The sequence below is a fragment of the Lytechinus pictus genome, chromosome 14 (genome assembly GCF_037042905.1).
Source record: "Lytechinus pictus isolate F3 Inbred chromosome 14, Lp3.0, whole genome shotgun sequence".
In the NCBI taxonomy this organism is placed as follows: domain Eukaryota; kingdom Metazoa; phylum Echinodermata; class Echinoidea; order Temnopleuroida; family Toxopneustidae; genus Lytechinus; species Lytechinus pictus.
In genome coordinates, this window is record NC_087258.1 from 19919540 (window position 1) to 19943594 (window position 24055).

Consider the following 24055-nt stretch of genomic DNA (forward strand, 5'->3'; position numbering starts at 1 on the left):
ATGGCCCATATAGCTCACTACATAGAAACCTCAAAATATAGGTAAATGAGTTTAAATTAATCAAACCTCGTAATCATAGGCCTATCCTAGTAACTGTATATATCATGTACATGTACGTACTAGTATTACATTCACCGTAGGCCTACTTGAAATTCAAAATGAGATCTGAATTCAAATTATGGGCTCCGCCACTTTTAAATGACTACCTAAAATACACACCCTATATATCAATCAACGAATAGTACAACATTCAAATGAATAATAGATAAATAAAATGAAATAAATAAATAGATAGATATAGATAGATAGATAAATGAATAAATGAATGAATAAGTAGATAAATAAATAAATACATACATAAATAAATAAATAGATAAATGAACAAATGAATACATAGATAAATAAATAAACGAATAGATAAATAAATAATACATAAATAAATTAAACAAATACATGTAAATAAATAAATATATAAATAAATATATAAATAAATAAATAGATAAATATATAAATAAGTAACTAAATGAAAATGAATCGAAGTCTTTAATCGTATCGACCACATAAATGTACAAAAATGGGTCAGCTTATCATTATCAATTTTTTGTTCTGACCTCTGAGTCTGACCCCTGACCTAGATTTCGCATTTCCTTGTCAACATGACGCTAAAATAAGGGTGCTCTCTGCTTCGTTCGTTACCCTTTCCGTGGTCAAAGATTTGTGACTTTTCTGGGAAGAAATTTTGAAAAGTATAAGGTAAGATATCAGAATTTGTCCCATGTAACTTTTCTATCTTGGAAAAGAATTATTAATAACTGAAAGTGATGGACTTTTTAGTTACTGTAGGACTTGAAGTGATGACGAGACGGAATTTGTTTATGTGTAGTCCCACATATTGAGCGGCATGAGGTATTTTTTTCCCGACAGCCGACAGCCGGTCTCTTGGCTTCGCTTAACCCAGGCCAGGGAGCTCGATCCGGCCGGCTTCGCGGGCGGAGCCCAGGACTCGTCCGTGTAATATTAGGCAGACATGAGTACTCTCCAAAATGGGGTAGATCTAGGGTCGCAATAGCACTCCAAATAAAAGGGGGAAAAAAAATTATGCACTTAGGCCTACCTCGATTTAGACAGCTGGCAGCCGTCTGTTTCGAGGAGTTTTTTAACATTTTTTTTTTTTTAATTTCTCCTCATACACAGACGGCTCGCTAGCGTGCAGCCACCATTAGGGGACTTGCAATGCAAAATCCCCCCGTCGGGGCTCTTCAATTTTTGTCTTTAATGAGTAAAAATTTTGAAAATTCACGCGACCAAAATGCAAATTAATATTCCCTCTTGGCATCAATTGCCAAAAAACTGAGAAAAATCAAGTTAAAAGGAACAAAAACAGTGACTTACCTCGGGTGTCACGCAAATTCACTTCCCCATTTTATCCGATCTTAAGTACATAAACATATGGCCATTGAGTCCCCTGTACAGATCGCGCTAGACCTTCGGTCTCTGTATTTGGTGAGTGAAGCCAACGGAGTTCAGCTGAACAACCAACATAACAGAGACCGAAGCTTTTGGTCTAACCTCGATTATAATGCCTATTTAAGGTCTATCGTGACACAGAATCCTGACATCGAGCCTCGAGTCGAGGCACCAACTGGACCCTCAAGGCTCAAAAAAAGGAAAAGTTAGACCTCCATGTCGCGTTTTTCGCACGGTATCGATCGTCTATTTTGTTTTCAATTTTGAAAGAAGGAGAACGAACGAGACAGACATGACATTGACAGAACTTTTCCCTTTTTTTGAGGTCATAATTCTGACTTTCTCTGTCACGATAGACCTTCAATTTTCATCCATATAATCGAGCCCGACATTTTTCGAGGTATTGAGTGCATAATCCATTTTTCCCCCTTTTATTTGGGGTGCTATTGCGACCCCATTCTACCCCATTTTGGGGCCAGAGCTCCCTGGGTTAGGCTTTGTCGTGTTGAAAGATTAAATTATTTAAAAGTGAAATGAAGGTCCGTGACCGTGTATGTTGTAAATCACTCATTCAATGAACAAGGTAGTATGGTTGTAAAGTTACAGTGCCAGGCAGTATATTATTATTGAAGTGGTACTAACAAAGCACTTTTGATTTATTATGCCATGGCATTGCCATTGATACAGCATGCTCCAGAGTCCAGTCAAACTTCAAATACTTCGGCCAAGGAAGTTCCTGACAAAAAGATTATTGTAAAAATAGCAGAAAAAATACTTATTGCTGAATATTCGAGAAAAATCCATCAAAGAATAAAAAAATTATTATTAAAATTTTTATTATTTGATTTGTGACGACACATCGTGTGTGGTAGCTGCGCTGCTCGTTTATGACATCACAAATCCAAAACTTAAAAATTCTATTAACTATTTTAATCCTTAGTCTAGATCTAATGGATTTTCCTCAAACCACCAATAATTTTTATTATTTTAAATATTTTTTCTGCTATTTGTACAACAAACTTTTCTCCAGGGTGAACTTCACCTTCAAAAAGTCTAGCTAGGTCCTAACGAGACTCGACTTTGAAACGCCAGCCTTGTATACTGGTGCTGTCACTATGAATATGCTTCTGTTCTACATTCTGCTCCTTTTTTTAACCCTAATTCTCCTGGGGGGGGGGGCCATAATGGCCCCCCCCTCGACAATTTTCGCGATATATGTGCTGCGCTAAATTTTTTGACCTCGCTGCTCACTGACTTTTTACTTTCAAGTCTCGCGCAAATTTTGAGACCAAATTTGTGACGCCCAGATACGCGGTTACGACATTACGCAACATTATGTAAGTGCATGTCAGACCCAAAATTGCTCATAAACGTGATTTCATGTACAAATCCAATGCAAATTGTGTATTTAGCCAAAATTCATAAATGTATCATTATTTCTACTTTTACTGATTAAACTTAATTAATTTTGCCTTGTTTATGATCAGATTTAAGTCTGGAACGATTTCCATCGAAAAAACAAGAAAAAACAAAAAGTAAAAAAACAGAAATACATAAGAAATTAAAAAAACAATAAAATACATAAGAAATCGGTCTTGGTACCAGAATTTTTTTCATTCACAATTGTTAGGAATGCTATAAAGAATATTTTCACAAAAAAATAGCATTCTAGGAGCTTTATTTAGTGAATCAGAGCAAAAAGGATGATTTCATGAATAAATTAGCATAATTAACTCATATTAAATAAAAATATATGAATTCTGTGAAATTTGCCAATGCAACTGCGTAGATTACTTCAATCTCTACCATCATGCAAATTTTCGTTGTGATCGCGCAATCCCCGGGAATGACAAGAATAAAAATAACCCGGTAGATTTAGGGTTAAGGGGTGGGGCATGTTCGGTGGAACAATACAAATGATCTGACTAAATGTGGGAATTAGAAATGTTGGTGATGTTCTCATATAATGATAACATGTACTTTCCCCCTTTTGTGAAATTGTTTCTCTCCAGATTTGCATGAGGAGTCCTGGGTGAACTCAATCAGGTTTCTCAGATTGACAGGATGTTGCAGAACATGTATCCTTCCAGGTAAATCAAGAAACAGGAAGCACTTGAGGTGATTCTGATCATCCTTTGTGATTAGATGTCGCCCAGTTCTAAAGTGTAAGCAATAATGTAAGGTACCACTCTTTAAGGAGAACAGAAGGAATGAAAATGGCTTCCAAGAAGAGAGAGAATCATAAACCACCACTTGAGATGCGGGATAGCGGTGTTTCCTGCTACACCCCGTCTCCTCCACCCAAGAAGTCCTCTTTACCAAGGGCGTCTGAAGGATGCACCAGATCCATCCACAAGGAGCTTTGCCATCACCATCCTTCCTTGGAAAGCTTTGATGAGATCAAGTCTCGTAGCAGCCCAGAACAATCTCAGAGGGAGGTGGTGCTGCCACCAAGGCTAGACCTTAGCAGCATTATTGGAGATGATTCGGAGAGTGATGTCTCGTCGTCTGGGGTTGCGTCAACCGATAGAACTAGTCAGTCTCATGATGAACACTACCCAGAGCTTGGCTTTGATACTCCATCCACAGAGGCTCAAATGAGCCCAGCTGATTGGTTACATCCTGACTACCGTAGTGATTCTGCCTCCCCTTCACCTGCTCCATCAAGGTCTTCCAGTCAAAGTTCTACAGGTTACCACAAACTTAGAGGATCCGGAAGCGGAGAACTGGAGGATGAGAGTGAAGGCAGCGTCTTGAAAGTCAAATTGAAGTTAAAATCAACCCGTCCACTATCTGGTAGTGGAGGGAGAAAGAGCAAATTCACTGTAACTAAGGTCAGAACCCCTCCGAGTTCTTCCAATGAGTTGCTACATGGAGGAAAGGATCAAGGGCATAAGGACACCAAGGATGATGTGCTGGGCTCAAGGTATGTTCCACTTCCTGGTATTGGAGTTCAAGAGGCTGATCAAAATGCCAATAAATCACATGGAGAGACTGAACAAAGACATTCTGAGATCAAGGAACATGTGGGAAGGTCAGCGGCTCGTGACGAGATGGATATTAGAGAGCAGAGACTGAAAGCTCTAGAACGTTCAGCATCTCAAAGTGAAATCTGTAGGAAGTTCCCAACGCCACCTCCTCATTCTGCCAAAACGATTTCAAGACGGGCGATGAGGATGCAACAGTTTGCCAGGAGGAAGAGTGCAAGTCATGCGGAGTCTGCCTCAAAACAGGGCCTAAGAACTAGTTCCAAGGAAAGTGACTCCTCAGAAAGTATACTTCTTGCCATTCGCTTGCCCAACGGATCCAGGGTTCAGAACCTTTTCGATCACACCAAATCCTTACAAAGCGTTGTCGACTTTGCTCTGAAACAAGGGAAATATTCTCAAGGTAGGAGCAGCATTTGTTTGATCACCAACGAACTGCCTAAGAGAGAATTAACAGATTTGTCCCAGACTATTGCGGGAGCTAAACTTAGTGACAGGACCCTATTGAATCTTGATGTGGTAGACTGAAAGACGATAGCTACGTGCAAAATACATGTGGTAGAGTGCATACATGTTCATCACAGGCTGACGAGAGCAGGGAAATTAAAAGATTTACACGCGGTCGTATTTGTTTTTGTGTTCGGTAGGTCTGTATGACAATAATGTTGTGACATTGAAAATTCAATAAAAAGATAATTGTGTCCACCATGATACATCACCTACATGTAACACAATATAAATAATTGAGGTCTTACCTTGTTTCTGACAATGAATCTATCAATCTACATCAAAATGGTAAAAAAAGAAAACAAAACATTCCTTTTTATTCACTCAGATCCACTAACCAGGGTCCCAGGGAAGGGCCATAGAAATATCAAATTTCTTCTTCCCCATCCAGTACGGATCCAGTGGGCCCTGTGCCCCATATTCAATCTTTTGCTTGGTTGGATTATATTAAGAGCAAAAAAAATGCCCCACACCCTTCATCTGGTAAATCCTTGATCCGCCCCTGGCCCCATCTCCATTTTCCCAATCTTTAAAGAAATGGTGCATACATGTATGTGATGATTACTTGACATGTTTGAAATATTTGGATGATTATGTTATCCTTTTCATTGGTCTTGCTTTTGCCATTTTGTGACTATGGGTTCTGAAACCAATTGATGTGAGGGGCTATAGCCTCTCTGTGATTGAACAAATCTCTTAATTACTGACATGTGCTTTGTAAAGATCATTGAAGCTAACCTGTGTAAAAATATTGTTCATTTTGACTGAGTTGAATTTGTGCAGTGCCCTTGTAAAGTTTGATCAGTTTCTTTTGGAACTCAGTTTACTTACTTTATCAAGCAAACAATTTGTGTGAATGTGCATTCAATATCTGATAGAATGATACATTGGCCCCTATTTTCATCCTATAATTCATAAACATGTGAGATTTTTTGTGAATCTATCCAAAATGCTGCAATAATGATTTTTGTTAGTCTTCCAATGACATTGTTTTTTTATTGTTGTTTTATTCCTTTTAAAAAAATTCTATAAGTGTGTATATTCTGTTACAAAATGTATTTTTTGTATTTTGTAAAGATATGAAGTGACATTTTGTCGAGCTCTTAAGCTATGTGGACGTAGAAAGTAGACATTCATTATTTTTTCATTCATCTAATAATGAAATTCAACTATTGGATTTTAGCCCAATTATGGAAACAACTTTCATCTCTACTATCCACATGATGTTTTAATTAGAATCTGTCACCCTGCCATTAAAGACCACATATGTCCTGACACACCTTTAAATTTGTTGAAGCAACCTGTATATAATGATTAAAACAAATTTTACAGAATAAAATTGAATAATTTAGAGTAAAAGGGCAAAAGTACTGGGGCATTTTCACGGTAACTGACATTACACGGCACAATGTTTTCACACCTTTCATTGTGTGTATCTCTAAAACAACAAATGATGAGAGTTTGCTTTTGATAGTGTTAATAAAGTGAACCTTGCTGTATACTCTGATACTAAGTTTTCCTATGTAACCCCTTTTTTTTACGCATCAGCAAGCAAAAATGTGTCGGTAACTGACATTACACAAAAGGACATGCAATTTCAGGGTGTTCATTAAAATTGAAATATCTCATGTCCCTGAGTAGATAGAGTAATAATTTGAATATGTAAATATACATCCGTTACTAGGTTAAGATGTGTCAAAATATTAAAAAATTTGTTTTTGTCTTTTGGGGACTATGATAATTTTTCCACAACCATGCTGGTAACTGACATTACGGTAACTGACATTACACTTAATTTGCCATAGAGATAACACATGGAAGTCAAATGTGTGGAATCATTGCATTGTATCTTCTGTGCAGGGCTTTACATGAAAGTGAGCTTGATGTGGAAGTATACCCGAATTTTTAGGAACATTTCAATGAAAATTGTTTTCCTTTTCTTAATTCCTTTCTTTGATTTGAACATTTTTATCATTACTTGTCGGTAACTGACAATACACATTAACATTTACCAGTGCTTTATGATTTTCAAAGGCATAATTTTCTTGGTACTTATATGAGAGGCTTTTTAAAATCATAAAAGTTTCATAATACTTCACATTTTTAATTATCAAAAGATAAGAAATGTATGTTTTACTTACTCGGGGGGGGGGGGGGGGGGGTGGGTCATAGCAGCTACATGTTTTCCTATAGTAATTTAATATTGCATTGACTGTACACATGGATTTTTCTGACTATACACCCATAATATATTCATCAGTTTTATATTGACTTTTTAAACCTTTTCCTTCTCCAACCTCCCCCTCCCCTCAAAAAAGGCAAAAATTAATAAGGGTCTCCTCCCCTAGGCTACATGTACAATGTACCCCTCCCCCGAATCTCATGCAGCCATGTAATTTTATTGATTTCTATTCTGGTCAGTGCAAGCAATGCTTGTTCATATCATATCAATTCTCTTCATAATTTGTTTAATCATTTTCTTTGCTAATTTCTTTTATAAGCTGTCAACAAAAAATAAACTCCAGCTTCTAAACTGAAACTGAACTATTTGTAAATTAGAAAAAACACCACAGTTTTAGTAGATCCATGCAACATTGATCAGAACTGTCAAATTTCACTTTTCATCTATACTTGTAAACCAAAAACAAAATTGTATCACACATCCACACTACTAACAGGTATAAAAACCAGGAATTTACTTTTAGCGAGGCAATGCTCAAAAGAATCCTAGAAACTAAAAAAGGGACCCTGGAAATCCCCTTCATCACAATGTTAAGTTTTAAAAATGTTGCAGATTTAGGCAATAGGTTGGGAAAAGTACCCCCTACCCGCCCCCCCCCCCTTCCAGGAAACCAAACAAAAAATTGTCTGATACAAACAATTAGGTACTTGGTAAGTGCATGTACAAAACAATTTCATAGTAATTTTTTTTTGCACAATGGGAATGCAACTTCCTTCATAATTTCATATAGTATTCCTTGTGAACTATACCTTTTAAAAGTCAATAGCAAGCTCCTTCTGGTGTGACTTGACTTAAATAACAAGTATACAATATTTCTTCACCATAAAATTGACCACATATTTGCATTTCAATATTGGTAACCAACGTTTTATCATGGTAACTGACATTACATCTCGGTAACTGACATTACATTTTCCACTTGGTAACTGACATTACATATATTTAATGGTACCCTATGGCTTCATTGTTAATTGGTAATCTTTAATTTTGGTGTAGAAGGGAGGGGTGTTACCTAGAGAGGAAATCTACCAAGTTTCATATAATATTTCCTCTTTTCCAGGAAATGAGAAAAAAAAGTTAATGTTTTCGGTAACTGACATTACATACCATATCACATACTTCATCAATGTTTTTTTTATCAGATGAATGAATTACTAGTGTTTCTTTCTGTGGGATTTTAAAAAGTGTTATAATAGCAAGCTAAATCACAGGCGAAAACATCATGATCAAACCTGTTCTTTAAAAATCTGTCAAAACAAAATATGTATCAATATACTATTTTCAACACTAATTTGTATCCATACTTTGGCAGCCATTTTGAAATAAAAAATGGCTGCCAGAGTCGGAAAAAAATTTTGTCTCAGAAACTTCAGGTCTTGTTTTATTAAAAAACATAAAGCATTTTACATTAATATCAACTTGATTTTTTTGCCTCTGTGTCCATCTGTGGTGAAAATGCCCACTGGTATACAAGCAAAATGTAAACTTAAAAAATAATCTGCTGAAAAAAGGGAAATTATGGGGCATTGTGGTCTAGTGGTTATGACTCTTGCCTTTCAATCTGAGGGACGTGGGTTCGATTCCTAGTCATGGTGTGTTTTCGTTCAACAAGAAATTCACCCACATTGTGCTGCACTCAACCCAGGTGAAGTGAATGGGCACCTGGTAGGAAGATTTTCCTTGAATGCTTGAGCGCTTATAGGTAGCCCAGCTATAGCCAGGGTAATAAGAATAGCAGGGCCCGCTGAGGGAAGAATTTCTGGAACTGAAGTGGCAACCCTGGTTAAATACAAAATAGACCTTTCTTATTATCATTAATTTAAATATTTGAATTACTTTACACTATACATGTATCATTGTATGTATTGCGATGATAAATTTATGGCTAGATTAATGATGATTATTCAATGATTGAGTTGAAAATGTCAAAGTGCCCTTTTTCATTTTTTTTCATTTTAATATATGGAGATAATGATCTACTCCATAAATATAAAACAGTATTGACTCTGTGATGAAGTCATCATGTCTCCCCTTGTCACTTGTTACAAGGGAGGTATTTTTATATTGTATATAAAAAAAATTGAGATTTCATGATAAACAGATAAGGAAAGATGGGGATGCAATATCGTCAGTTCATTCTTTAGCTCATCCGGCCCGAAGGGCCGGATGAGCTTATGCCGTGGCGTGGCGTCCGTTGTCCTTCCACAATTTCAAAATGCTTCTTCTTCGCCATTTCTAGTCCGATTTCAATTCTGTTTGCTTTATATGATAGCACTAGGTGGGGGATTTGAAACTTTTACACAGAATTTTGATACTCATTAAATATGCTAATTTATGCGCATTTTTCAAAATTCACAAAAAATGCTTTATTTATTGACCGATTTTGAATTTTTTGCTTCCATTTGGTAGAACTTCATGAGGTTCACCAAACTTCTACACAGAATTTTGACATTTTGTCTAGAAAATTATTTATGGTAATTTATTCATAAATCACAAAGTGTTTTTTCTTCTTCATTTGTTGATCGATTTCAATTTTGTTTGCTTTATATGATAGCTCGAGGTGGTGATACAATATTTCGACACAGAATTCTGAAACTTATTGAAAAATGCTAATTTATTGATATATTTTCAAAACTCACAAAAAATACTTATTTATATGTTGATTGATTTTGATTATTTTTGTTCCATCTGAGAGCTACATGAGGTTTATCAAGGTTCTTCACAGAGTTTAGATATTTTGACTAGAAAATTATTTATGCTTAATTTATATGAAATTTATTCATAGATCACATAAAATGCTTCAATGTCATTTCTTCATCAATTTCAATTCTATATCCTCAATTTATGTCACCAATATAATTCACTACAGTGTCAACTGGGCTGAAATTAAAATTGTATTACATTTTGTAGCAAGATGCCGGATGAGCACCACATCATTGATGTGCTAGTTTCAAATTTCAGGGCTTTATCACTTTACTAACATGATTCTTTTGAATGTTCTTCACTGGTTTCTCTCAAGTTATTGAAGTGGACGTGTGCCTTTATTCCCCCCCTTTTGCTGTTGCAGTAATATTTCATTGATTGAAATGGAAAGGACCATTGACAATCAGTTCAAAACATTGTGTGCTTGCTTTCGATATGTGCCATATTGTAGATAGAAACTTATCTCCTGTCTTTTAAGAAATCCTATTAAAAGTGGTATTAAAAATGGAAACCCAAATTTCAGGATTTTATTTTTCACGAGAATCATAATAATAACACTTACATCTCCAACTTATCGGCACTCTAAAGATGTATTTATCTTGATAACACTTCTAGGACCTTACAGCATTGGGTACTTTTGTTCTAAAAAGAAGTGCAAAATGGCAAGTGGTTGTCTTTCAATGTGCCCATACATGTAGCTAGGACGTGCTTGGCAGAGGGGGGTGCACCCCCAATACTATTTTATTAGTTTTAAAGAGGAGACAAAAAAGAAAATGATTAAAAAATAAAAAGAATAAGGAGACCATTTAAAAGAGTTTTGGGGTAGTATGCAACTCTGAAACGCCTGTTATTATTGTTATTATTATTCAGTTGAGAAAAAAATGATGTGCCCCTTGGGACATATAGGCCCGTATTCTGAACTCGGGTCTAAATTAAACCCTGGTTTAAAGTTATGGTTTAAGTATGGAGAGCCAATTGGGGCACAAATCCTTAACAGTACCCATCCAGGTTATTAACTCATTTGACACTCATATTGTTCATAGTTGTCTGGGAATGATAACTGAAGTATTTTTCTTCATTATGAAAGCAAAAGAAAACAAAATAGTAAACATAAGAAATATACAATATAAACAGAATTTTTGAATTTTTGGCTCATAATTTTAGCACAGAGACCGTGGTCTAAGTTAAACCCGACTTCAGAATACGGGCAAAAGGGAATGTCACTTTAAAGAAAAAAATAATGGCTAGGGGTGTAATCTTCAAAATGGAAATAAACATCAAATAGAAACCAAGAGGTTTTTAATTGGGAGTACACTGTAATTGCCAATTATTTTCTTTCTGCACTTATATTTCTTTCATTTAGTAGTCAAGTGAATAAACTGCAAATTTAATGGAAATTTCATGTTTTCAGAACAATCAAATGCTTATAAGTTGCACTTTTAAAGAGATGTAATTATCTGTATAGCTTTATATTTTTGGTTCAGTAATTTGCTCTGGAAATGAGAAGAAAATTGGGCTTCCCTTTTATATACCCAGTACAAGTCTTTCATGCTGTGTGTGATACCTTAACTTTCAAAATTCTTTTAAAAAAAGATAAGTTTTATGAAAATGAAAACCAAAATAAACGTATGTAGATGTATATTGGTATATATTTGTGTTATATTTTTACATTTCTTTAAATGCAGACATGCATTTTTTCAAGCAGCGACCAATGATTATTGTGTGCAAAGCTTCTTTTTTTTTAAAACCAAATTATGGTTGTTGACAGTTTTTAAGTGAACAAGATGAAAAAATATATATACATGTATTGAGAGTATATTGCAAAAATGATTAGTGCACTTTGGAATAAAATGACAATTGAATTGTCTTTTTTCTCTCTTTTGATGATTTTTCATATTCTTTTTTTTTCTTTTAACACTCAACCCCACCATCTTTACTCCAGCAATATTTTGTAATGAAGTGAGAGTATATATGAGTATAACATTGAAATATCATCAAAATGAGGTGTAAATAATTAAAGGTGTGAGAAATCAGTGATTTAAAAAAAAAAGTTTAGCTTAATTTCACAAAAAAGTTCTATGGAAATCCATGAGTGATATACAAATGAGAGAGTCAATGACACGACACACTCACTATTCCTTTTGAAATATGATTAAAGATTTGATAATGAAAATTTTTAACTGACCTTGTACGAAAAAACCCAATTTGTAATAGATTTTTACATAATATTTAGAAGATGATATCACATTTCACTCCATTCCTTTGTCTCTCTTTTTTGCTTAGTTATGAAAATCACTTAGCAGACGCCAGCGGCGTAACAGGGGTCGGTGGCCAGGGGGGGCAAGAGCCAAAAATTTCCCGGTCATATCATGGAACAGGCAATGGCGTCATAAGGCAAAATTTTTGAGGGGGCGATATGGCATATCGGGCCAATATATATATATATATATATATAAAAGCGAGCGAGCAAAATTTGTTTACATTTTTATTGCAAAAATCCAATTTTGTGATAGATTTTGACATAATGTTAAAAAGATGATATCATAATTATTTCACCCTCCTCTCTTTCCTTTTTTCTCTCTTTTTTGTACGCCACGGTGAACAGGATTTTTGTTATGATTGTGAGCATCAGGGCGAAGCTCTATATGCTCGAGGGGGCCGAGTATGGCGCTTCTGGCAAGAAGTAGCTTAATATAGGTCCCGAGAGAGCGAAGCGAGCGAGATAAAAAAAATCACCTTTTCATGAGAATCTAACATGAAGATAGATTTTAACGTGATATTCAGAAAAATATAATACACTTTCCTTTCTTTCCTCATTTTTTTTGTTTGGTCGTAGAACTTTTGGGGGCCATGGTCCAACTCATCCATATAACAGTGCTTTATGGTGGGGTCCAGGGTAGAGCCCCGGAACCTCTTGATATCAAAGCCATAAACCTTGCAGATGGCCACTTATTTTAATCAAATTGCGTGTATATTTATAAAGCTTTAACACAACACATAAATTCAATGCAGTTGTGTATCGTAATCATCCACATATTGTGAGGGGCACACCATAGCAAATGTGGGAAAATTTGTAAAAAGTCGCCAGCGAGCGAAGCGAGCCAGAAAAAAAAAGGCCTGTTAAAATGAAATTCTAATTATGTGATAGATTTTTACATCATTATAGCAAATATCATGACTTGTCATATATTTTTTTCATTCATCTCATTTCGCTGCCTCCTTTATTTTCTTTTATTTCCCATTGGCTGTGGAACCACCCCCCCCCCCCCGGTACGCCAGTGTTTCAACGTAAAGCTTAATGCAGGAAGGGTCCATATAGGGGCCCGTTATAGAACCCATTAAAGGTTACAGATGAAGAGCCTTTGGAGATTTAGCAAGTTTATGATAGACTTTCATACGACATTATGCTGTATACCATCAATTTTTCTTCCCGCTCGTTATCTCAATCCTCGGCAGCCGGTAGTGTACGTTATCTTGTCCCTATTCTTTATTTTCCAATTTAGATTTTGGCTAATTCCATTCTGCCTTTATTTCCCGCTTTTCTTTGCCTTTTTGTCATCTTTAATTTATTTCCCTGTCTTACTAATCATGCTACTGTATTATATCGAGGCGAATTGTTTTTTCTCACTTGTTCTTTTTTCCTTCCTTTTCCCGTTATCTTTCCGTTTTCCCTTTTTTATGTTTTTTTTGTTTTCTTTTCCCTTTCCCCTTCCCCTTTCCCATTTTTTCTTTTCTTTCCTTTCCCTTTCCCTTTCTTCCTCCCTTTTTTTTCTTTTTCCCGTTTTTTTATTTATTTTCCCGGTGAGCTCCGCCAGGGGGGCAGCTTGCCCCCCTGCCCCCCCCCCCGCCTGTTACGCCACTGGCAGACGCTTTCTATGAGGCTGATGATCTTTGTCAGTTGCCCTTCATAACAAAGCAGCCTTTGTCGAAAATCGTTGAATCAAAACTTCTGTGTCATCCTGGACTCTGGACAAACGACATAAATATTTGCAATTTTTCTTCCGGTCCGAATTTAAAGGCGATGTGCTGTCCCGGTGGGTGTTTCATAAAGCTGTGCGTAAGTGAAGAGCGACTTTAAGAACGACTGGTGATCCTTTCTTGTGGTAAATGTTCATTGGCGGCAATGGTTTAGCGCGTAAGAATGGTTCACCAGTCGTTCTTAAAGTCGCTCTTAACTTACGAACAGCTTTATGAAACGGTACCTGAGTCCATCAAATTTTGACAATGACCTCTAATCTGTCCATTGTGATTTTACGGGCATTTTCAATAGATTCTCAACGTTCCAAAAAGCGTCTGCGAAGTGGATGCTAAACACGCTACCGACTCGTAAACCCGCACGTATGATTTTCTTTTGCTCTAATATTCTTACATGTATGTCGTACTTCATCTGATTTTGCTCGTTTTCATTATCTATGATTTAGAAAAAAAAATTAACGAGAAAATGCCTTTAATTTAGTTCTTTATAAATGTGGATTAAAAAGATAATTTCTTGCATCTTGTGGTCTTATGCTATATCCTTTTCATCAAATCTTTTTTACCCTATTTTTTTCTTTTACCACAGATATTTTAAAGACTTGGTTATCCACCTTTTATTACTTAATGCAATCATTCACTCTATTGAGCCTATAACCTCTACGACGTTAAGAATTATTTATGATACGTTAGACTTATTTCATGCATGAAAATGGACCCCTAATATACTTTGGTACAATTTCATGAAGAGAAATAAAAGATTGTACGAGGTTGTCAATGCTAACTCAAACGTGATCAATAAATCCATGGTCCCATGGTAAATCAAGAGTATTTTATCTTGGCATTTCTCCTCCTCTCCTTTTGATATGATACCCTTTCGAATTACCGCTGTGCAATATCCCCCAATTATATTTCATAAATTCTTGATCGGTGCACATCAAGCGAGTGATCCTTACGTCCACCATTATTTTGCCTCAATAGACAAATTGAACAAATATTTCTTGCAACTTAAAATGTGTAGCTGCAAATGTGCAAACAGTTCAAGATGGCGATGAATGTGATTTGAAAAAATTCATTGAGTATGTTAAGATTTTATGACCGTTAGTAAGTGAATCAATAAATTATCTGCCCGGGGATCTATCATTCAATTTCCACTGGAGTAAAATGTTAAGCATATTGTATTCGTTTACTATATTTTTTTAATGAAATAAATTTTCTCTGGAATCCCGAAGAGGGCAATGCGATTAGGTTCCAATTTTAGAATAAATATGCCCAAACACCATTTTATTAAATTAAAAGTTTCTTCGGGGGAAATTTGGGAACCTGTCATAATGGAGCCACAACGTCACTACAATTCTGAAAGTCCGAGGTGTTAGCACTTTCTGTGAAAGCAACAAAATTATTGTGTTTTCGTGGCGATGCAATATTGATATGGTGACAAAAGGATACGAAACAATTTTTGTTAGCTTTTCTCATTGGTTTTACTAGAATGGATCCCCACCCAGTACGATTCTATCATTGCCAGACATCTCAGCCCCCCAAAAAAGAGAGAGAGAGAGAAAAGGGTAGAAAAGATAATTTTTACAAAAAAAGAGTGATCGTCATTCAACACCATTTGCAATTTTGTCGTCCGTTCTGAATCTTAAAGCTGTTCGTAAAGTTACGCACAACTGGAACCTGTTCTTGGTGCTAAATCAGATACATAGAGCATATAGATATTATGTAATTAGTATACATCTCTATGACATAGAGATATCATTAAAGGAGAATGAAACTCTTGGAGCAAGTAAACTTTTGTGAAAGCAGAAAAATCAAAGAATAAGATCAACAAAAGTTTGAGTAAAATAGGACTAGCAATAGAAGAGTTATGAGCATTTGAATGTCGAGATCACTAATGCTATGGAGATCCTCCCATCGGCAATGCGACCAAGATCTATGATGTCACAGATGAACAACTCTCCCCTTTTGGACACTGAAAATATACCCCAAAACATCTCTTTTTGCTCATTCTAATCATATGACAAACGATTCATCAATGATATAATGTTGTGAAACCTCTGTACTTGTCCTCTCATATAAAGAGAACACCTCACCTTGTGATAGACTCTATAAAAGTGAGAATATAAGTGAAATAAGTACTAAAGTAATGAGGGAGTTGTACGTGTGTGACATCACAGATCTTGGTCGCATTGCCAATGGGAAGATCTACATGGCATTAGTGATCTCAATATTCAAATGCTCATAACTTTCTTATTATTCATTCAATCTTCCTCAAACTTTCAACAATATATTTCTTTGATTTTTCTCTTTGATATGGATTCAGCTGGTTTCAAGGGTTTTATTCTCCTTTAAGAACAAGAAATGGTCACCATCATCTAGTCGTGCGTAAAGTCATTGGTAACTTATGAACAGCTTTATGAAACGGGCCCCGCGGTCCACTAACTTTCGACAAAGCCTTCTATTTTGTCCATCGTGATTTGACGGGCATTTCATTTCTCACGACGTTCCAAAAGCATCTGCCATGCAAGTGGATGCTAAAATACACTCTCTTGCCATTTATGTATATATATTTTTTTATTTATATTTAATCATATATTCATATTCCACAAATTCTCAAAGCACATTTCATAATAAATCATTTACAGTAGAATATACAACATCTGCATTATGCAGTAATTTAAAAAATGAAAAAAAGGTGGAGGGGTCTACTAAAAGCAAGGCTTGTAAGATGTAGACCCCCTATCGAAATTATATAAGGGTAATATATAATATGAATATAGTAAAATAATCAGCAAAATTCTATAAATTAATATAGATGTAACACGAATGTATACACACTATATACAAAATTAACTTTGAAATATTCAACGCTACCGTGGATAGGATTAAATCAGTATGAATTCAGAAGAAATTATTTGATGAGTAATTTAAATCGATAGTAGATGCCTCTTTTGTTCTACGCCAGAATTAGGCCTAGTGTAATGTTCAATAAGAACCGTTTCCCATTCGAATGTTTAAAGGGGAAGTTCTCCCTGACGATAAATTTGTTGTAAAAACATTATAAAAAAACCCCCAAACAAATGTATTGGTGAAGGTTTGAGGAAAATCCGTCAACGATTAAGAAAGTTATTGGAATTTTAAATTTTTGACTCGTGACGTCATAAACGAGCTGCTGCCCCATAATAATATACGTTAAAATGCATGAATATAAATATTTTCAATAGTTCATGACTAAAATTCATTTATTTATTTTTTTGCATCCAGGAGCGGATGTGAAATGATTTGCCTTTTGATACACTGAAGGTACAATAAAATTAATGTACAATATTTTTAGAAACTGGCATTTAATTGATTTTTTTAAGCGCTCGCATATCGTCACAAATAAAAAAAAAAATCTAATAACTTTTTAAATCTTTGATGGGCTTCCCACGAGCCTTCATCAATGTTTTAAATTTTTTTTTTCTATCTTTACAATAACTGTTTGTCAGGATGAACTTTACACCCAATTGCAAGAAAGTACATATATATATTGCCGCTGAAAAACTCCTCTACTTTTCGAATTCCAAATCAAGTGCAATTAATGTCAAAATTTCAGTTTCATAAATGATAAAAGTACGAAAATTCTAAGTTTTAAGATAAGCCGGAGAAACAAAAAACAAATTTTCAACTTCAATTAAAAGCTCAAACCGTTTTATATATAATTGTTTAAAAAATATAAAAATTTACGCAAATGTTGCCCATCTCAATTGTGCTTCAAACCTAGTGCGTGGCTCCACTTCATTTTTCGAATTCCGTACTATAAGTACACTTATATAGTCCAAATCTCAGTTCCACATTTACTACATATAAATAGAAATTAAAAAATGTCAAAGTGTAAACATAACTCTAGATAAAATGAAAACAAACTTTTTTCAACTTCAATTCAAACCCACTGAAAACCTTTTTATAATAAAAAAAAATATATGATAATAAAAAGAATACGCGAATTTTCAAAGAACTTTTCTCAAAAAGCTCAAACCGTTTAATAATCGTTAAAAAAATTTACGCAAAGGTTGCCCATCTCAATTGTGCTTTTAAAGTGCGTGGCTCCACTTCATTTTTCGAATTCCGTATTAAGTGCTCTTATTGTCCAAATCTCATTTCCACATTTACTACTTATAAATGCAAATTTAAAAAAATGTCAAAGTGTAAATAAACTCTAGATGAAAGGAACCAAACAAAAACAAACTTTTTTTCAACTTCAATATTGAAGTTGAAAAAAAGTTTGTTTTTATATTAAAAACCTGAAAACCTTTTTCATGTTTTTATAATCATTTTAAAATATATAAAATAATTTTAAAATGATAATAATAATTTTCAAAGAAATTTTCTCAAACTGCGTGGCTCCACTCATATGTAAGTCCTATTACCCCCCCCCCCCCCCTCCTCCCTTCTCTTCCACTTCCCTGGCCACGACCTCGCTCCAATCATGGACCTATAGGTCCATGCTCCAATCAAGTTAAGTTTGGGACTTCCTTGTTCCGCCCCCCGGCCCGACGTGGAGTTTTCCTTGACGACAACACGTCAACAATACAGGTGGTATCCATATCGCCCCGGCCCCGTACACACAAACAATACACGTGTGTTTACGTGGTAAGATCGCGGCGCCTTTTGCAGCTACGGTATCATCACAATTAAAAAGTGCACACACGATTCGACTCGACTGGGAATCGCGGCGAAGGAAGGATCCCCATTTTTAACAACCCCAACACAAACAACTTTTATGATATGGCTCACGGTGACCCGAAGAAATGGAATCTTCCAGGATGGAGGATAGAGCAGAGATATGCGGGAAAAGTGCTCATCGGGAATTGGTCCGAGGAAAGAAACAAGGTAAGTTTTGCAATTTCTTTCCCCCATTTTTTCCGCAGGTTGCTGCACCCCGGCAGCGGAAAACACCTGTTGCACACTAGTGGTCTTGAAACGGCCGCCTCCAGCCCGCTATGTTCCCTTAGTTACCGACTCGGGCGCGGGATTGCATGCGGCCAACTGCTGTTTTATTGTGGCGGACAATGATAACTTAGTCCACAAATCAGAAAATATATTCTGTAAATTGAAAATGGCCAAGTAAAACCTAGGTCCTAATAAAATTCCTATGAGAAATTTTTTAAAGTAAGGAAGTAACATTAGATCTATTAATATATTAGGCTAAGTAATAGACATCGAGGAGTCTAACTTTAGTTTATAACTTTAGTTTAATTTCAAGTCAGTGAGAAGAGAAAAACACATGGGCCTTTGGGGGTTAATTGGTGTCCGAACACTTATAAGTTTGAAGCCATCTTTTTTTGTCTTTGGATTACACTAAAAATATGAATTCAGTAGCTGTAATCTCCTATTTTGTTCTCTATAATATTGCCCAACAATTTGTGTAAAGTTGATGAAACTTCGCTTGTTAATTTTTCAAATGATTGTTTAAAATTGATTGTCTGGACACATAACCTGTCCGGACAACAACTGGGTAGATATGATGGAGAAGTCCAGCTTGTTAATTCAATTCCTGGAAAGAGATACCCAAACGAAACAACATCAAATGTTTCCCCTTCTACTTTTTTTCTTCCATTTAGCCCTTTTCTTAGACCAAAATAGAAGTTAAAGTAAAATATTTTAAACTCATCTGGCTGGGATTAATCCAATATTATTGGCCTGGGGATTGACTTTAAGACACTGTCAAATTAAGAATCTAAAATTCAATCAACAGTGACTTTTAATACATGTTCTTAAAATCAAGCTAATACAATCAAGATCATGGTATGTAACATAGTTTTTTGTATTATTTAGAATTGAACAATTCTGATCGAGTCTGACTGCACTCTACTTACAATTTATGATTTTTATAACTTTTTGTTTACTTACAGTTTGAGAAAGGAGGAGAGAAACACACATCAACTCATCGAAAGGATTATGTGAACAACAGGAATTTTGCTCCAGATGTTATGACCAGAAGAGCAGCTAAAATGAAAAACGAAGTAAGTTCAATTAAAACAAAGAAAATAAAAGCCACCCTCCCCTCTCCCCTCATTCAATTCCCCTTTGTAATTTAATATTCACAATATGGGAGTTTACGAATCCCTGACAAACATTTGAACTGAAGTCTTTAAGAAATTGGTGAGATATTTCATGTCAAGTTTCCTATGATTCTGATCTTTATTTCTGAAATAGTATTTTTTCTTTATTCAACAAGATAGCCTGATAAGCCCCATACGGGGGGGGGGGGGGGGGGGGGTGCCCTGAATGTCCCATAAGCCATATAATAGGGGGGGGGGTGCCCTGATTCCTGAATGTCCCATAAGCCATATAATGAAGGAATAAATGAATTATTTTATCGTATCTTCCATGCTGGTATTTGAAATAAGTCATTTTTAACATGAATCCATTTTTTTTTTCTTTACACAGGGCCTTGATCAAACCTTGATTTTCGCTCACCATAACAAGGATCTAAAGAACAATCTCATCTCGTGGTACGATGAACAGTTCAACAAGCGCGAGAGGTCGGAGAGTGACAAGCTTCCAGAGCTGAGGCACTGGGATGGCCAAAAACTAGCTTGGGAGCCTGAGAAAACCGATCATCCCGTTAAAGGTGAGGCTTTAACCCATTGCTTTCCCAAACCAAATGGGTGGGGGGGGGGGGCGTTTCACAGAGAGTTAAGTATGAATTTATTATATAATATTCTTTATAACTTTTCCAGTTGCATGTGATATAAAAGGCATCACTGTATTGGCCAAATCATGCTAAGAGGACGCATACCACTGTGTATTAATCAATGAGATTGTGTGTCACATATCATGTGTGCGTCAGCTCTAAGCATAACTGTAAAAAGTCGCCCTTAACTTTTTTTGAAACACCAAATACCTGAGACGAGTAGTGAAGAAAAATCAGGAAATGATAATCTCTGTCCTCTTTTTTTTCTCAGCTCATAAAAAATATTGTTTCAAATTATATTTTTCTTCAGTCCATCAGTATTAATCTTTAATATCTTTACAATTTTTCCTTCTACAGGTGAACCTACAAACTTTGGTTTGAGAGACAGACTGCAGGAGAAATGGCAAGAAGAAGAAGCAGCCAAGAGGCTGAATAATTACAGCACGACATATGGACTAGACTACAAAAACAAACCAAGGGCCGCTCTTGTCACCGAACACTTCGCCCCGCACAGGTCGCTGTCGTCAAGAATGCATCCCGTCAACAAGATCAATAAGGATATCAACCTGCGCAGTACCTCCATCCTCCAAACTCCGGAACAAATGCATATGAGGACGAGGAACGAGGCTGTGTCCAGACCCGGCCCTGCGCCCGTTTCAGTTTGAAGAGAATCGAGTGTAAGAGACAATGTGAACTGTTGACTAAGGTGTTGATCAGTGACAGGAACGTTGCAAAGGACGTCATTCTGAAATGTTATTTATTTAGGCCATGATGAATGTGATCATGAGAGTCCTTGGTGAACCATCGGGGGTCAATGTTATATTTTGGGTACATGTCCATTTCATATCATGCATTTTAAATTGTATTTACTAGTTCCATTTATCATCATTCACTGACAGGAATTATATTTTGTGAGAAAAGATCATTGATGCATATTGTCACAATTCCTCCACATATTTAAATTTGTATTTCCAAATAGTAATCATTAATTTTTACGACCAATATACATGTCTAAAAGTAATTAAAACGAACTGTTATGTTTATCATAATGGCAGCTTATATTAATTTCACCAAATCCTATAAAATAGATGTTTAATGTACATACAATTACATCCTGACATACAGTTTATATATTGTAATGATTTGTCTTTTATTTTGTGCTGTGATTCGCAATGTTGGTAATGTTATGCAATTTTATTACATGATCATGTATTGCTATGCAAAATTGATATTATATGAACAGTATTCACTGATCCATCTTTAGATCTATTCATCTATGGTGCGGCCTTTATTTTCTTTCATGCACATGTATTTTCTAATTTAATTGATAAGTTGTTGTTTGGAGAACAAATCAGTGTACAATTGTAATCGTAGGAAATCATGTTCAGACATATTTCAAAGGAGAGTTCAATTTGAAGTTGTATGTCTAATTGAACTCTTATTACTGTTTCAGACTTTCGATCATATGCCCATACTCATTAATGACTTTGTAAATTTTTGGTGTACTACTCCGATTGGACTCTGATAAGCTGATATTGTGTTGTCCCACTTATTAACATTCATTGCCAAATTGAACAAGAAAATGATCAAGTTTTACATGTGAATTTGTGTTTGATCAATCAAACGCACTAGTAAGCATATATCCAACTCCAGTTGCATTCTCTATTCTCTAGTGTGTGAAACATACCAATAAGAGAAAAATATCTTCCATCAATTACAAAAAAAAGGTTCAATAGCCAATCAAATTCAAGATCTCCATACATGTAGGATTTATGATTGGTAGCAAAGTTAATAAGTAACAATCATAGGTTTTATGCAACAGGGCACACATGTCTGTAACATTAGGAATATGCCTAACAAACAAGTCAACCTGAGTATTTAATGAGAATTCAGATTTTAGAAATATGAAATAATGAAGATGTATCCAGAAATTTTTCCAAAGAATCTTAACTGAAGTCCATTTTCCCTTTAATATTGGAAATCTCCTAAGCCATATGAAAACATTTTTGTAGCTTTCATTTTCACCCCCCCCCCCGATCTTCAAACTTATCTTGCTTAATAAAACACCAAATAAAGGAGAAAAAAAAAGGATGTGTGAATTACAAACTACATGTATGTGTACATTGCACCTTTTACCTGTACAATTTAAATTCAGTATTTTTGCTTGGAAGCTTTACTGTGCTAACAAATCAGTTTCTTCAGAGATTCTTCTGATTTCATAAGTTGAATGACGATATAAGCCTGTTTTTACCCCTTTATTGACGCATAAGAGAAATTTTGGAATACACATTTTCTCATGAGATTACAAATACATAATGTTGAATGCAAAACTATATATTTCATATGCTTACCATGAATGATGCAAGGCTATACCAAATGTCAGTATCAATTATGTGATCAAATTAATCTATGCAAAATCATGTGCTTTATTGGTGATAAAATGTTTGGAAAGAAATGTGAATGTGAATATATATATGTTTATATTACAGTGCTGTTATCTGGATAGTTTGAAATCAATTCTAGAATAAAGTCTAAGAGAACATGATATGCATATGTGTACTGTGTTTGTGACTTTTGTGTATCGGTGGAAGGGATTCAATTCAATTCTGGTCCATAATGAATCGAGAAATAAAAGCTGAAGATATTACAATATTGACTGAAATCATCTTTTTATTTCAAATAAAAGTGTAAACACGTCGGTTTTTTTCTCACAAGGTTGAGAGAGTATATGAAAATTCAATTTTCACTCAACAAATCATGGTAGAGGAGGGGGGGGGGGGGAGGATTATTGGCACCTTAGAAATCACATTTATTATTGTCATATAGAGAGATGGAGGGGGTATGTACGAGAAAGGTGGAAAGGGGGACAGGAGAGAGAGAGATAGATTGAGAGAAATTGGGAGGGGGAGAGCTAGATGATCAAATAGTATGCAAATATTGTGATGGGCGAATATGGCACAAACAAGAGAGAGGGAGGGGGGGGGAGGAGATAAATTAGCAAACACATCGGCATGGGGGAAACTTTCATGGTTAATAAGCACAATTTTTTTTTCAGAAGAAATTAAAAAGAAGTATAAAGGTAGTGCTGAAGGACTCGATCATATTACAAATGAATTGTTTTATGCATACGACAACATGGATATTTACTTTTGACTGGAAGTATCCAACCTTTTTGTCAGCTCCCCACAAAAAAAAGCAAAGCAAAAATAGATCATGTTTAAAATACAGTTTCACACAAACTTCTTGTAATCAGACTGCATTTAGTATTTGACAAGTGATCAATGTTTTCCATTATCGAACAATTAATGCTTCAATCCACTTTCTTCAAGATTTCTACATATTTTTAAAATAAGTTTTGTTAAGTTTTTTTTAATTCTTCAAATCAGGGGAATGAATTTGGGGGATCTCATATATACTGAAGTAATTTAACAGTTTTAGAGGTGAGTCTTCATTAATTCTTTTCTCTCTATCATTACTGGATTTTTTTTCTCAAATTAT

At 35.3% G+C, this 24055-nt stretch overlaps 2 protein-coding genes across 2 annotated transcripts; both read left to right on the forward strand.

Moving 5' to 3' along the window:
- Window positions 1–633: 633 nt before the first annotated feature.
- On the forward strand, window positions 634–8612 carry LOC129276505 (uncharacterized). Its single transcript, XM_054912882.2, has 2 exons — window positions 634–753; window positions 3480–8612. The coding sequence occupies exon 2, from the start codon at window positions 3678–3680 to the stop codon at window positions 4980–4982; it is 1305 nt and encodes a 434-aa protein (XP_054768857.2). The 5' UTR covers window positions 634–753; window positions 3480–3677; the 3' UTR covers window positions 4983–8612.
- Window positions 8613–18329: 9717 nt separating this feature from the next.
- Window positions 18330–23102, forward strand: LOC129276504 (cilia- and flagella-associated protein 107-like). The gene is made up of 4 exons (XM_054912881.2): window positions 18330–18750; window positions 19773–19883; window positions 20311–20494; window positions 20915–23102. The coding sequence occupies exons 1-4, from the start codon at window positions 18646–18648 to the stop codon at window positions 21220–21222; spliced, it is 708 nt and encodes a 235-aa protein (XP_054768856.2). The 5' UTR covers window positions 18330–18645; the 3' UTR covers window positions 21223–23102.
- Window positions 23103–24055: the final 953 nt, after the last annotated feature.

What these genes read in the sequence shown, in the direction of transcription:
- LOC129276504 (XM_054912881.2), top strand. Translation starts at nt 18,646, where the DNA reads ATGGCTCACGGTGACCCGAAGAAATGGAATCTTCCAGGATGGAGGATA. An exon ending in CAGCTAAAATGAAAAACGAA is followed by an intron (nt 19,884 to 20,310) that starts GTAAGTTCAATT and finishes TTCTTTACACAG; the next exon opens with GGCCTTGATCAAACCTTGAT. An exon ending in AACCGATCATCCCGTTAAAG is followed by an intron (nt 20,495 to 20,914) that starts GTGAGGCTTTAA and finishes TTCCTTCTACAG; the next exon opens with GTGAACCTACAAACTTTGGT.
- LOC129276505 (XM_054912882.2), top strand. Translation starts at nt 3,678, where the DNA reads ATGAAAATGGCTTCCAAGAAGAGAGAGAATCATAAACCACCACTTGAG.